At 39.1% G+C, this 15,616-nt stretch overlaps 1 protein-coding gene across 2 annotated transcripts in view; it reads left to right on the top strand.

Moving 5' to 3' along the window:
* The first annotated feature begins 709 nt into the window (after positions 1-709).
* LOC306867697 (uncharacterized protein) overlaps positions 710-15,616 on the top strand; it is a 27,573-nt gene continuing 12,666 nt past the window's right edge. Inside the window, exons 1-3 of one of the 2 annotated variants that reach the window (XM_079413524.1) lie at positions 738-1,069; positions 5,594-5,851; positions 12,462-12,632. In XM_079413524.1, the coding sequence (XP_079269650.1) occupies positions 1,036-1,069; positions 5,594-5,851; positions 12,462-12,632 (463 nt within the window). In that variant the 5' untranslated portion in view covers positions 738-1,035. Of the gene's footprint in view, positions 1,070-5,593; positions 5,852-12,461; positions 12,633-15,616 lie in introns of both variants that reach the window. The other variant, XM_079413525.1, reaches the window with a different exon arrangement.

Here is a 15,616-nt window from a genome sequence, read left to right as displayed (position 1 = left end):
GAATTCTATATCTCCCGATTCTGACTTCCTCAGAATTCTGAGTTTACCTTGCGTGGAAAAAAACGGAGAATTTGAGAAATTGTGAGATATACCCCCGGTTTCACAGACAAGGCTTAAGCCTAGTCTTAGACTAAAATCCAAGGCTTTCCTGTTGCTCAAATAGTAGAGCATGGCGCTAGCAACGCCAAGGTCATGGGTTTGATTCCCAGAGAAAGCAAGAGCTGATAAAATGTAAAAACTGTAACTTGAATGTAATGTAAGTCGCTTAGCGTCTGCTAAATGTAAAATGTTTCAACTGAAAGAAACTTGCACTGACTGATCTTAAAACATGTCAGACTAACTGAAATAAGCCTGGCTTATTTGGTAAACTTGTTTTATGAAACAGGCCCCAGTAATGATTTTTTCTAAGGCATGTTTATAAAATTTAACTAAAATGAACTACGGCTTAATCCTGGTTTAAACTAAACCCTGTTTGTGAAACAGGGCCATAGCGCCAGAACTTAATGTTGCAGTTGCCTTTATTTTCTTTGTTTTGGGGAAACAAGCTTCAATTTTTTTTTACATCGCTAATAAACTACAGTGCATTTAATTACAAATGTGTTTGGTTATGCACTGCGTGAAACTTGCGTTATTGATAATAATCGGAGTTTTGGTTCATGTCAGAATTCCATCGTTTCATACTAAAAGAAGCCGCGGCTTTTAGGACCCTGCGTCGCAGCAGCGGGTCGCCTGCAGTCACTGCGCCAGGAATCAAACCCTCCAAAATCCTCAATCTATCGCTGCATATCCATTGACTGCAAGAAGAGCAGCAGACAAACCCGCCGTCTAGTTTCCCTCGCAGTCACGCCTGCCGTTCTCACTCGTGCGGGCAGACAGTCTCGCGCTTCGTCTGATCTTTTGTTGTTAATTCCGATGATTAATCCGTGTTAGTGCGTCTCGTCCGCAGCGCACTTTGAGGTCAGTAAATCACATATGATGCACATAAGAACGAACTGAAACACTGACGCGATCATTTCTCACTGCGATCGTTTAAAGATGTCAGTCGCGTCTTTCCAGTGCCTGATGTTTGGTGAGTTCAGTATTTACGATTGCTTTATGTAAATATGTAACAAACTATATATTTGTTTTTATATAATTTAATTTTTTTTTAAATAAACTAACAAATCTATATGTGAAATTATGTATTTAAAAATATTTATAGCCCGTTATAATGTTAATGTGTGATGAAAACCAATCTATTGATTATTTAATCTCTGATAAATGTCATTAGTTTTGTAATAGGGTACAGTAATCACAAGGTTTGATTTTCACTCTTTAGTATTGTGTCTGAGAGCCATATGCATCATCATTAACTCTTCTCATTGTTGGCATGAGTGAGGAAAAAAAGGTATTGTTATTTTCTGAGATGATTATTAATGATTTGTTGATGTGTTTTACTTATCATCATCCCCAGCATGAAGAGTCCAGTCATTGAAATCATTCAGATATTTGTGTTATTGATCTGTTAGTGCAGATTAGGGCACACGCCCCTTTTTCCTCCCTGTCTAGAGACCGAGCTGATGTATTCAGGTCCAGGCAGGATTTTCAGCATGATTCATCATGTAACTGAGAAAAGAACATTTTGCAGCTGTTGTGGACGCTGATTGTGTTTGGCACACCGTGTGTGTGATGGCTTGTCATGCCCATGAGGCCAAGGCTGACAGATTGTGCTGGTCAAAAGCCACTCCAGACAGACCGATGACCAGACACAACAATGACAGCTCAGGTTTGTTTAGTCTAATTAGCAGCACAGATTCAGTCCCTGTTCAACACCCCACTTCTCTTTGAACTCAAATGGCATTGGATTATTTGCTCGCCCTCTTTAAGTATTTTTTAACCTAGTATGTTAATACATTATTATTTTTTGAAGCATACATTGAAAGACATTACCATGGTATTACTGTCTTGTTACGGACATATATTGCGATATTCTTTCAGATATATTAGACTACCATATAAATGCCATTGTACATGCATTTAATAGCATTATATATGTAGTACTGTGGTATTTTTGGACATGCTACCATATTTTTAGCAGTGCCTTTGAGTAATTACCCTAATTAAATAGAGTATATGACGCTGTTTTTGTGGTATTGCTACAGTAATAAAATGTTTTTTAACTTATACTATGATATTCTTTGAAGTACGCTGGTATTTTTTTACCGTCCCATATCATAAACATATGATGTAATGGTCAAAGTGCTGTACTGCCATTTTAATTTAGTTTACTGTTTCAATATTACCATGTAAATACCATAGTATATCATAATCACCCAATACTATAATATTTATATATCAAAATATTACGTGGTATTACTATAGTAATACAATGTTTTGGAACTTATACCATGGTATTTTCTGAAGTACCATATCGTAAACATTTGATGTCTTCATCAAAGTACTGTTCTGTCATTTAATTTAGGTTATAATAACAATATTACCATGTAAATACCATAGTGTTTTTTACATTTTCAAAGTATTTCCTTGTTTTTGAGGTAGTGGTATAATAATTCAATGTTTTTGAACTTATACCTTGGTATTCTTTGAAGTACCTTGGCGTACCATATTGTAAACCTTGTCAAAGTACTGTGTTGTCATTTAATTTAGGTTATAGTTACAGTATTATGTTTATACCATGTCGATACCATCATTAATTGGATATGTCCCATTTGGAGAGCAATTTAAATGGTCATCATTCAGTACTATGGTGCAACTCATGCCCTCTTTAGCAGTATCAGGCACTGCAGACCTGCAGCTGCCAGTCTGTAGACTATAAATCTGACTCCTAACTCTCGATGCCACCTACACCCACAGGCACTGCTGCATTGTAAGCTGGCACAGCCCAGAAACCCATTCCCGTCTTGACTTGAGCCGCTCGTTTGAGATGTGCCTTTATCTCCGAGAGGAAAGGAAAAGAGATGGAGAGGATTTAAGACAGAGAAATAATTGGCAGCCGTATGTATTCACAAAGTGTTGCTGAAGTCCAGGTGCCTCACACTTTAAATTGAGCCAAGCTTTGGTGGGTTTGATAATTTATGAATCATTTTTATTCTGTGTTCAGGCATCTCGTCTCTTTCAGAGAGAGAATGATACTGGCTCTGGCTAAACTGCTCATATATTTAGTACAATAGCTGCTATGTGACGGATCTGTGTTCGGATCAGATGGCAAAGGATAGTGGCGTCTTGGTCTGAACAGATGAATGCGTACTATATTAAGACATCTGAAATCAGTCAGAAACAGGTGGGCGCTGGTCATGTTGCGACAGCTATGATATAAAAACCACATTGTAAAAGATGTAAAGAACATGTCTGATTCATATTTCATTACCTTTTTTTTTCTTTTTTGTACAGTGTTACATTATTTTCATAATTTCTTTTTATGTATTTATTTGGAGTGACATATGACGTAGACATGTTATTGACCATTTTATTTATTTATTTGACCTGCATACTATACATCAAATCTTCCTGAAATAAGACCTTAAATGGCCAAATATCCCATATTTTCATCCTAAAGTTAGAAACATTTTTGGGGTATTATATATATAATTTTTTAAAGCTTTTCTTTCAAACATTTTCGCAAGATATGTATTTTTAGCAAGATACACTATATTGCCAAAAGTATTGGGTCACCCCCTTCTAATGAACAGGTTTGAATCTTTAGTAATTTCTATGAGTACAAATCTTAATGTTTAAGCATATAATGATATTCTAGGGAATTGTGAGCTTTTAATTTTATAGCAACAGTTTGGACAGGACCCTTTTCTAGTCTAACATGACTGTGCCTCTGTGTATAAGGCAAAGTTCAAAAAGACATGATTGATTGAGTCAGTGTAGAAGAACTTTACTGGTCTGCAGAAAGCCAAGTCCTGATCCCAGCTGAACTCCTCTGGTGTGACTTTTAAATGCAGACTTTGAACCAAAAACTCATTGTAATCTTTTTTGTAGTGCCTCTCTGCTCTAAAGTTCTTCTTTTGTCCTTCCAAGTTTATGCACAAATGTTTCATCTTTTCTTGAGTTTCATTTGGTTCATCCAACTCCCCAAGTACAAAGATCCCAGACAGGGTTTGTTGCCGCAGAGCCTCTGTAAACGAGATATTAGCTTTTATGATTAATGTACCATCTAACTGTGTGTCCAAACTTTGAGAGCATCTCTGGGGCAGAAGGCAAACGAGCGTTCCTCAGAGATAGACGTGTTTGGGTTTAAGCATCAGCAAATTCTCTATTCGCTGTTCAAGCGAGGTCAGAAGTAGCCTTGCAGAAACCGGAGTCCACAGAGGCAAAATAAGATTGCGTCAACCATAATTAATGTGATCTGCTGGGGTGGGACGTTGACGCTTTCTAAGGACATACATCACAGATATAGAGGTCACACTGTGTTTGGTATTTCACTTTTGGGATGCTTTACTGGTTGGTAGATGTTTAGAAAGAATCTAAAAATGGATAAAAACCCAAAATTTAAATTATGTAATTATTATTTTTTTATTCTAAACTAGTATGACGATTGTTGACCAGTGACCATATAGTGATTGTCAAGCTCCAAAAATGTCAATAAAGCCACGATCAAAGTCCATATGGCTTGTGCATTGTATTCCAAGTCTTTTGAAGTCGTCAGATAGTTTTGCATTAAGATCAGAAACAAAGTAATTATTCACTGATAATCTCGGCTCTATCTTATTTTGGACTATCTATTTGGTTCCAAGAACCAAAGGCATTCAGCATCATCGACATCAAGTTTTCCCAACATATTTGAACTCAAATAACAAAGTGGTCTTTTAATCCTTAATTCTCTCAAATTTACTCAGTAAATGTCATTTGGTTATTTTGGGATTATACTCCCAGCAGTGTCCCATTTTGGAAATTTCCACAGCATTGCATGGCTTGAGTTCACTAAGGTCTCTAAAACCACTGGAACATTTCCAGAAGGCGAAGTTGATCGATTCATAAATTGGAACAGGAAGTGCCCGGTTTTTCCACCCTGTTAATTACCACACAATCACACACTTGCTAAATATAATACCAGAGTAACCGAGACATAAGCCTGCTGGTCTCCTTAATTAAACCGAGCCTCGCCAGAGAATATATTTCATTAAATAGATCCATGAATAAAAACTAAAGCCGTGTCAGAATTAGAGAACTGTGTAGTTGGCTTTTAAACACCAACTTGGCTCCAACAGAAGAGTAGTTGCAGATTTCAGCCCAGTTTTCGCCTTTTTCGGCTGTCCAGTGTTTAAACCAACCCTAATCCTGTGGTGACCTGGTAGGACCAGGAAAGATAAGACCGGGTGGTTTGAGAGACAACGCTAAGCCGCCATGATACAGAGCCAGCTGTGGTTGAAGCCCATAAGGGCCGGGACTCAAGATGTCTCCAGTCAGTGTTTGATGGATGCATGCATCCTTGAAACCATCTGTCACTGTTGAAGCTATTAAGAAAGGTTCATTTGCGGTGAATGAGTTTGTTTGGTTCTTTGTTGCTGACTTTGATTTGTGTATTCAATGAGCCCAAGTTCAAAAAGCGAGCTTACTGTATTATATCTCTTTTTCTTTCATTTAGGTTCAGTTCTCCTGGTTCTGGTGTGTGCTGAGGTTCTGAGTGCTGGTCCAGCGCTCCTACCCAACCCTCTCCGCTTCCACGGGCCAGTTCTGGATGTTCCTGTAGGCCTTGAGGAACATGATGAGGTCTCAAGGGAACGCAGGCCTGGCTTCATGGAGAGTTCACAGGAGAGCTCCGGGTTTAGCGAAGACAGCGAGGATGGCAAGAACGCTCATATCGAGACCAAAGACACCAGTGTTGACCTAAGTGCTATGAATGGTGAGTAGAAGCAGAAATTCGAAACATGATTCACGCATGTTACTACAAAGTCATCAAGTTTGTCTATGCAAACTACGTAAGGCATAAAGAAAATGACTTTCCTTTTGTCATCTGATGTCATGAATCTCTTTTGTCAATCAAGGGTGGAAATATTCGCTCTGACACTGGTATGACTTAATTCAGTTACGGAAAACATTTTGGTTGCATATTTACGTAAAAAAATTTGGTCAAGTATTTGCCGTTTGTCAACTGGCGGTGTTAATATATTCACTCTGACAACAACTTGACTTGATTCAATTATGAATTAAATTTGGTTGCATCAAGCGCTTTTCATTTGTCAACCAGAAATGTAAATATATTCGCTCTGACAACGTTTTGACTTGATTCAACTTGACTTGATTCAATTATGAATTAAATTGTAAGTATGATCTACTTAAATTATGAATGAAATTTGGTTGCATATTCACGACTGGAAAAATGTCAAGTACTTGTCATTTGTAAGTTAGGGGTGTTAATTTACTGTATTTGCTCTGACAACAATTTGACTTAATTACGGTAAAATTATTAATTACTAAATAATTTGGTTGCATTAGTATGTTCAAAAGTCAGTCAAATGTTTGACATTTATTAAAGAGATGTGTAAATATATTTGCTCTGACAATTGACTCGATTCTTTTCCTATTGAAATTTGGTTGTGTATTTTTGTTCAAAAATGGCTGCAAAAGTATACGCTGCACCTGTAAATTGTGCAACAAAGGCACTGAATGACGACAGATTCATATTAGGTCAGTACCTCAGTATGACTCAGCCTCTAGACACAGTTATTTAACTCGCAAAAATGACTTGATTGCCAAAGAGGCCGTTAGAGGTGTAAAGTGGTGTGAACAACAGCTTTTAGGACTCATTATCGTGCGTCATTTCCACGACACCTGCAGTCCCCTGCTGGTGTTTACCTTTTTTTTGTTGATTAGAGTTTTGTCGGCTTTAACAATTCCATTAATGTTTCTTCAGTCCACCTTGCAGTCTTGGACATGTTTCACAGCAGCGAATAGAGAAAATATATCCACTTTCTACACAACGCCTGGGAATTAATGTGCCCGAAAACAGTATTATTTTTAGTTCACCTGCTAACTCGCTAACTGCAGTGGCCTGTTTCCGGTGTGTGCGTATGAGGCAGAGAGAAGGACAGAGCTGTCCAATTAATTTCTAAAATTTTTTGAAATTTTTTGATTTTCTCTGGTGGGCATCAGCTTGATTCAGCTGGCACACTAAGAGAGACATCAATGTTATAATTTCTCATATTAGTGATTTGAACAAACCCATAATCCTAAATATCAAACATTGGCACGTAACTCACTCACACTCACGTTTTCCTTTGAAACATTTTTAGGTTAATAGTTAGACTCTGTGTGTGCACTGCATGGACTTGAAGACAACAACACAACTATCTGCTTTAGAACTTGAGACAAACTTGAAAATGTTCGGTTAATTGCTTTACACAAGCGCACATATGGAAGATGAGTGAATTTGCAGCCACAGCAGTAAATCTGAGCGTGAACACGAGAGCCCGTCACACTCAACCACTGCTGAATGTGTAACGCGCGCGCTGTGTCACACCGCAGACAGGCTTGACTGATCAGCCATATGGAGAGACAGGTGGACACAACTATGACCGAGAGCTTTTGTGTGTGTGTGTGCATGTGAAGACACTTCCAGGTGTGGTGTTCTCACCTGGCTCTGTGCCTGCACCTCCTCACCAGGAAAAAGGCGCCGCTGTGTTCGGACGCCGTGCAGGCCGCTCTGCTGAGATTTTGCTTTAACTTACTTTTTTACTTACTTTTACTTTCTCTTTTTACACATTTCACGTCGGCACTGATCACCTATAACATAGAAACACTTTTGGACATTGGAAACCGCTACACCAACTTGTTCCAGGACACTTTAGCCACGAATCCAGCATGGCCTCTGGAGATTCTTCGGAACGCAGAGATGAACAATAACCCCCCGAGGCGAAGGATCAAGAAACACTGCGGAAAACGCGCTGGGATTCGAGATAGACTCAGGAAAAGGGCTCACAGTCCTCCTCTTCCGAGCATTCTGCTCGCAAATGTCCAATCCTTGGAGAATATGATGGACGATCTTAGAGCCAGGATTAGTTTCCAATGGGACATTAGGGACTGTAACATCCTTTGTTTGTCAGAAACATGGCTCACGCGCTCGGTCCCGGACACTGCTGTAATGCCAAGTGATAACTTCTCTGTTTTTCGGACGGACAGAACAGCAGAGGCCGGTAAATCCAGGGGTGGAGGAGTATGCTTCATGATTAACAAGAAATGGTGTGACCCCAGGAATATCTCCATTCTGTCGCGTTCCTGCTCACCTCATCTGGAACATCTTTCCATTATTTGCCGCCCATTTTATCTGCCCCGGGAGTTTTCATCTATCATTGTTACTGCTGTGTACATTCCACCACAGGCGGACACCGGCTTGGCTTTGTCTAAACTTCACGATGTGCTCAGCGGCTACATTAACAAACATCCTGACACTGCCTTTATCATCGCGGGGGACTTTAACAAAGCCAACCTCAGGCAGGTCATGCCGAACTTTCATCAACATGTATCCTGTCCAACTAGAGGACCGAACACACTGGATCATTGCTACACTCAGTTTAAGAATGCCTACAAAGCCAGCTCACTACCGGCTTTTGGCAAATTGGACCATGCCGCCATTTTCCTCACACCGGAATATAAACAAAGGCTCGTTCAGGATCCTCTGGTGCAGAGAGTAGTGACGCGCTGGTCCTCCCACTCAGAGACTATGCTGCAGACGGCTCTTGATGACGTCGACTGGGACACGTTCCGGGCGAGTTCACGGATGTAGCATTAAGCTTTGTAAACATGCTAACCGAGCAAGGTACAGAAACAATAACGATAAGGACATTCTCCAACCAGAAACCGTGGGTGGACAGAACAATCCGTGCCGCGGTTAACACACGCACTGCCGCTTACAATGAGGCTCTTCTGACCGGGAATATGAGCGAGTACAAAGCATCGTGCTATGCTCTCCGACACGCAGTAAGAGCCGCTAAACACAGATACAGAGTGATAATTGAGTCTCATTTCCAGCTCAATGACTCTCGACGGATGTGGCAGGGACTGAGGACCATCTGTGCCTTCGGAAACAAATCCTCCACGGAGGTGAGAGCAGATCCGTTGCTGGCCGACGAGTTAAACACCTTCTATGGCTGCTTCGATTGCAATGGCGGCGGCGCGTCTCTGCCGTCCAGCGCGTCAGGAAGCAGCAGGCAGAACAGCGATGATCCTGTAATCACTGTGTCAGAGGATGAGGTTCGGAGGGCGCTAAAGAAAGTGAACGTCAGGAAAGTAGCCGGACCTGATGGGATAACCGGCCGTGTTTTGAGGTCCTGCACCGATCAGCTCGTTGGTTTGTTCACTTCCATCTTTAATGAGTCCCTTGCTACATCCGTGGTTCCCACCTCATTCAAAAAATCCATCATTATCCCTGTGCAAAAGAACAATAAACCCTCTTGCCTGAATGACTATCGCCCTGTTGCCCTCACATCAATAGTCATGAAGGTTTTTGAGAGACTTGTAAAAAGCCACATTTGCTCCTCCATACCCGATACTTTGGACCCCCTTCAGTTTGCCTATCGCCCAAACATATCTACGGACGATGCCATCTCTCACGTCCTCCACTCTTCCCTCACACACTTGGACAGCAACAATGGGAATTATGTAAGGCTGCTATTCATTGACTATAGCGCAGCTTTCAATACTATAGTCCCCATCAAGCTGGCTTCTAAACTCACAGACCTCAGCCTAAACTCCTCACTCTGTGACTGGATTCAAGACTTCCTCACCAGCAGACCTCAAGTGGTGAAAGTTGGCCAGTTCACCTCAAACTCCATCACTCTGAACATAGGAGCCCCACAGGGCTGTGTCCTGAGTCCCCTGCTCTACTCTCTCTACACGCATGACTGCATGTCCTCTCACAGTTCCACATCTATTATCAAATTCGCTGATGATACTGTGGTTCTGGGCATCATCTCCAACAACGATGAGACCGCATACTTGGATGAGGTAGAGAGACTCACATCATGGTGCCAGGTAGAGAGACTCACATCATGGTGCCAGGACAACTGTCTCTCTCTGAATGTGAGCAAAACTAAAGAGCTGATTGTGGACTTTAGGAAGAGACAGCAGCAGCCCTACACTCCTCTTATGATCAGTGGGATCCCTGTGGAGAGGGTGAGTAGCTTCAAGTACCTCGGTGTAAACATCTCCGAGAACCTGACTTGGACTACACACATTCAAACACAGGTTAAGAAAGCCAGGCAAAGACTGTACCACCTGTGACAGCGGAGGAAATTCAGGGTCTCACCAGCAATCCTGAAAACTTTCTATTCAGGGACCATAGAAAGTGTATTGACTCAATGCATCTCAGTGTGGTATGGAAACAGCTCCAATCAGGACTGCAAAGCACTACAGAGAGTTGTGCGCTTAGCTGAGCGCATCTCAGGGTCTGCTCTCCCCTCTCTGCAGGACATCTACCTCAAACGCTGCAAAAATAGAGCTGTCAAAATCATTAAGGACTCTAATCACCCTGGTAACCATCTATTCACTTCGCTTCCATCTGGTAAGCGCTTCCGTAGCCTGATGGCAAAAACTGAGAGACTTAGGAGGAGCTTCTTCCCCCAGGCCATCAGGCTCCTAAACTCTAACTCTGTGTCATAACATCACACAACTCCATGTAAATATCACCATATCAATAAGCTATTCATAATTTTTCTCTACCTCATATTGCTGCTATTTAAATACCCTGTACAACTTTTTTGCACATTATTTTTGCACATTCCTCTGTATTACTATTTAAGTCAACAACATACTGACCTGCACATTTATATTTATATCTATATTTTTATCTTTTATTTTATTTTATTATTTTATTTTTTCTACTTTTCTTTTTCTTAATATTTGTATTCTATATAATTGCATTGTCCTTGGAGCGGACCTGACCCACATTGCACTGCTGGTTATACTCTGTATAATTGTGTATGTGACGAACAAAAAAATCTTGAATCTTGAAAAGGAGCATTTATCTGTTTAGGAAATAGACAGACTTTTATTTTGCTCAGTCTATCTATCTGTCTTTCTGTCGATCTGTTGTTCTGTCTATCTATATGTTTGTTTGGACTATCTATCTATCTTTCTGTCTATCTATCTATCTATCTATCTGTCTGTCTGTCTGTCTGTCTGTTGTTCTTTCTATATATCTATCTATCGTTCTGTCTGTTGTTATATCTATCTATCTGTCTATCTGTCTGTCGGTCGGTCGGTCGGTGGGTCTGTCTGTCTGTCTGTCTGTCTGTCGGTCTATCTATCTATCTATCTATCTATCTATCTATCTATCTATCTATCTATCTATCTATCTATCTATCTATCTATCTATCTATCTATCTATCTATATCTGCCTGTCTGTCTGTTGTTCTATCTATCTATCTATCTATCTATCTATCTATCTATCTATCTATCTATCTATCTATCTATCTATCTATCTATCTATCTATCTGTCTGTCTGTCTGTCTGTCTGTCTGTCTGTCTGTCTGTCTGTCTGTCTGTCTGTCTATCTATCTATCTATATCTGCCTGTCTGTCTGTCTGTCTGTCTGTCTGTCTGTCTGTCTGTCTGTCTGTCTGTCTATCTATCTATCTATCTATCTATCTATCTATATCTGCCTGTCTGTCTGTTGTTCTATCTATCTATCTATCTATCTATCTATCTATCTATCTATCTATCTATCTATCTATCTATCTATCTATCTATCTATCTATCTATCTATCCATTGTTCTGTCTGTCTTTTTTTCTATCTATCTATCTATCTATTGTTGTAGATTTTTCCTTGTTCAAAATGAATTGCTCTGAAGAGGTTTTGAAGTCAGATAGACCTTAACAAGTCAACAAAAGGCAGAGTAATGTTCGAACACCACTCCACAGTCTTGTCTCAAACTCACATATATACATCCTGAAGTTTTCACAGCATTCCATGCACTGTTGTATTTTTGGACAAGTATCTTTTACCATATACGAGTTCTATCATTCTATCTATCTATTGTTCTGTCAGTCTGTTTTTCTATCTGTCTATCATTCTATCTATCTATTGTTGTCTAAGTATCTGTCTAGATTTTTTCTAAATTTTTGTCTAGACGTCTATCTATCTATCTATCTATCTATCTATCTATCTATCTATCTATCTATCTATCTATCTATCTATCTATCTATCTATCTATCTATCTATCTATCTATCCCTGAGGTTTGGTGCTCTTCTGTCTACTCTCACAGGAGTTTTCAGTCCTCTTGTCCCTTTCACACATCCACCTGTCTTTAATTAGTGTGAAGACCTCCAGTTACCTGATGCTTTTCATCCCAAGCCAATAGCAGTTCAGTAACTGAACAGAGGGAGGAATGATTCCACTGGATCTTAGACGATGTTGAGAAACATTGGCTGTCAAATTTGCAGTTGTGTTATTGTTCTCTAATAGATGCTTTCAGGAGTTTTCAGTACATGTATCTGTTTGTTTTTGTGCTCCCAGAGCGCTGTCTGATGCCCAAGAAGGTGGGACCTTGTCGTGAGGCGCTCCCTCGATGGCACTTTAACCCCATCACTAAGAAGTGCGAAAACTTCATATTTGGGGGCTGCAGAGAAAATCGCAATAACTTCCTGTCACTGGAGGAGTGTGCCAAAGCTTGCCACACAGTCCCTGGTATGCTGCTTTTTTATTACATCCAGTTATGATAATTTTCTTGATAAAGTATAGATATATCGGCTCTCTCCTGCTGACACTAGACAATAGCTCTCCTCATTACAGCACGTCTCAGTGTGGCGGTGTGTGTGTGTCTCATGAATATTCAGTCTGCGATCGAGAGCTCTCGGGTCCCTGATGTGTGTGTTGTGCCAGACGCAGGTGCAGTGCTGCAGTGCAGCTGCTCGAATCTGCTGTACTCGAATGAGATGAATAAGACAGTGTGCTCTCATCAGATCTTACTACACTATATCCTACTATACTATGCTGTGAAAACAACATTTTCTTAATAAGTGTTTGCTCTATACTACAAGGCAAGGCAAGTTTATTTATATAGCACATTTCATACACAATGGTAAATCAAAGTGCTTTACATAAAAGGAAGTAAAATAATACACTACAATAAACTATCCTGTTACACTCAACAAACTAAATGTTTACTAGTCTATGTAAACACTATACATGCTTTCAATATGCTGAATTATACAAGATTTGGCATCTTTGACTTTACTGTATCCCACTTGAGATGGACTACTGATATTCATTCTTTTAAACTTAGTTTATTGGTTGTTTAATATCTATCTACCGATAGATAAATACTGTTCCTCTAAAGAAAATGTTCATCTATGTTTAGATGTAGCCCAAAAAAAATCTGAAAATAAGTTTCCGACCATTTATATAACAACTTAGCATCAATATAATGGCATACATAAAAGCAATAAAAATAAATTCAATAGTATTTAACATTTTAATATTTAATTATTATTATAATATCTAATGTCATTAAATATTAGGTAAGCATGTTTTTATTAGTACAGTGTTATTTTAGTATCATTAACGCACTTCTATTTTTTATTAATATTTTGAAAGTTTTATTTTTATATTTTCTATTTGCATTTTAATTTCAGCAAACGTTTTAGTAATTTCATTTCTTTTTGTATTTGTATAATTAGTACTTATAAAGTACTTAGTACTATAAATTTTATTTTAGTTTTAGATTGAATTTAGATGTTGTGTTTAGTTAAATCAGAAATCTTACTAACTGTAAAAAAGTTAATTTTTGTATTTTTTTTTTATATATATATATTGCAGAACCTTAATATGAATAACTTTTGGCAAAATTTGGTAATTCTGTATGTTGTCTGAGCGTTGGCATCCTCTGAGGTCCTCTGAGGGGTTGGCATCATCTTTTCTCAGGTGTTTGGTCATCTCAGATCATTTAAGGTTTGGATCCAGACTGAAGCTTCTGTAATTATTAATATTGTAATTATTGTAATTAATAACTGTAATTATTGATATTAATCCCATGGCAGAAACAGAGAAACAAATAGAGACATAATTAGCGTAGCTGCTGTTCCATCTAAGCAAAAATGATTTGTTCAACCCAAGCTAAAGAATAATAATAATGTACATTTGATCAGATATAACTGCAGTACTAGATTATAAGATGCATTATGTGAATGCTTGGCTAAAGAGATGTGTCTTCAATCTAGATTTAAACAGAGAGAGTGTGTCTGAACCCCGAACGTTATCAGGAAGGCTATTCCAGAGTTTGGGAGCCAAATGTGAAAAAGCTCTACCTCCTTTAGTGGACTTTGCTATCCTAGGTACTACCAAAAGTCCAGAGTTTTGCGACCTTAGGGAGCGGGTTGGATTGTAGCGTGGTAGAAGACAAGTTAGGTACGCAGGAGCTAAACCATTTAGGGCCTTATAGGCAAGTAATAATAATTTGTAAATGATACGGAACTTAATAGGTAGCCAGTGCAGAGACTGTAAAATTGGAGTAATATGATCATATTTTCTTGACCTGGTAAGAACTCTAGCCGCTGCATTTTGGACTATCTGTAGCTTGTTTATTGAAGATGCAGGACAACCACCTAGCAGTGCATTACAATAGTCCAGTCTAGAGGAGAGATTTCTTTTGCATATCTAACAGTGTAACATTAAGCAGAAGCATTTCGAATGTGTTAAACCTCCTGTATCCTGTTTTCTGAGTAACATTGAGAATATCACTATATATTGTTGCCACACCGCCACTACGACCAGCCTGACGGGGCTCATGTTTATAACAGTAGCTTGGTGGAGTAGACTCATTTAGACCAAAATATTCATTTGGTTTAAGCCAGGTTTCAGTCAGGCAGAGTACATCAAAATTATTATCAGTGATCATTTAATTTACAATAACTGCTTTGGGTGCGAGTGATCTAGCCCAAGCTTTAAAACTAGTTTTTGTTCATTTATTTTGCGTTTTTCTGGTTTAATCACGGCCAGATTTTTTCTAGATCCTGCATTAAATTTATATTTTGACCTCACTATTCGGGGAAAAGACAGTCTGTATAGATTGGACAACGCAAGTACTTCTATCATTTAAGTGGGTAGAACAAAAGTCATCATAGCAATTATTTGAGAATTGTCTTACTAGTCATATGGAGCGTAGCGTCCTGGAGATGTTGTCCGACAGGAGTTCCTCTCCGACTCTGCTGGGGTGCAGGCCATCAGCACGGAAAAGCCTAGGACGCTCCCAGAAAAGATTACAATTATTAACAAAGAGCAGTTTGTAGAATAGTTAGAATAGTTTAGAATAGTTTTTTAGAATGTAGAATAGTTTAGCACAGTATGTGTACTTTGAATAAGAATCAGAAAGAACTTTTATTGTCAAGTATGCTTGCGCATAAAAGGAATTTGTTTTAGTGTCATAAGCTTCCAGTTCACAGAGACAACAACGACACACAGACAATAAAAATAAGATAAGAATAAAAAATACACATATGTAAATATAAACAGAAAAAGAAAAGGATTTTGAAACATAAATGATTGTATATACATATGTGTTATAGATGATAGAACGGGATAGAATAGAAGGAGATGCAGGGATGTACTAGGATGGAGGTGGTAGCTAATAAATGTAAAGTTATTGCACATTGTTATTGCATAAGGGGGGGGGC

This window comes from Barbus barbus (assembly GCF_936440315.1).
Source record: "Barbus barbus genome assembly, chromosome: 49".
Lineage (NCBI taxonomy): Eukaryota > Metazoa > Chordata > Actinopteri > Cypriniformes > Cyprinidae > Barbus > Barbus barbus.
This window is presented reverse-complemented; position numbering and strand designations above follow the sequence as displayed.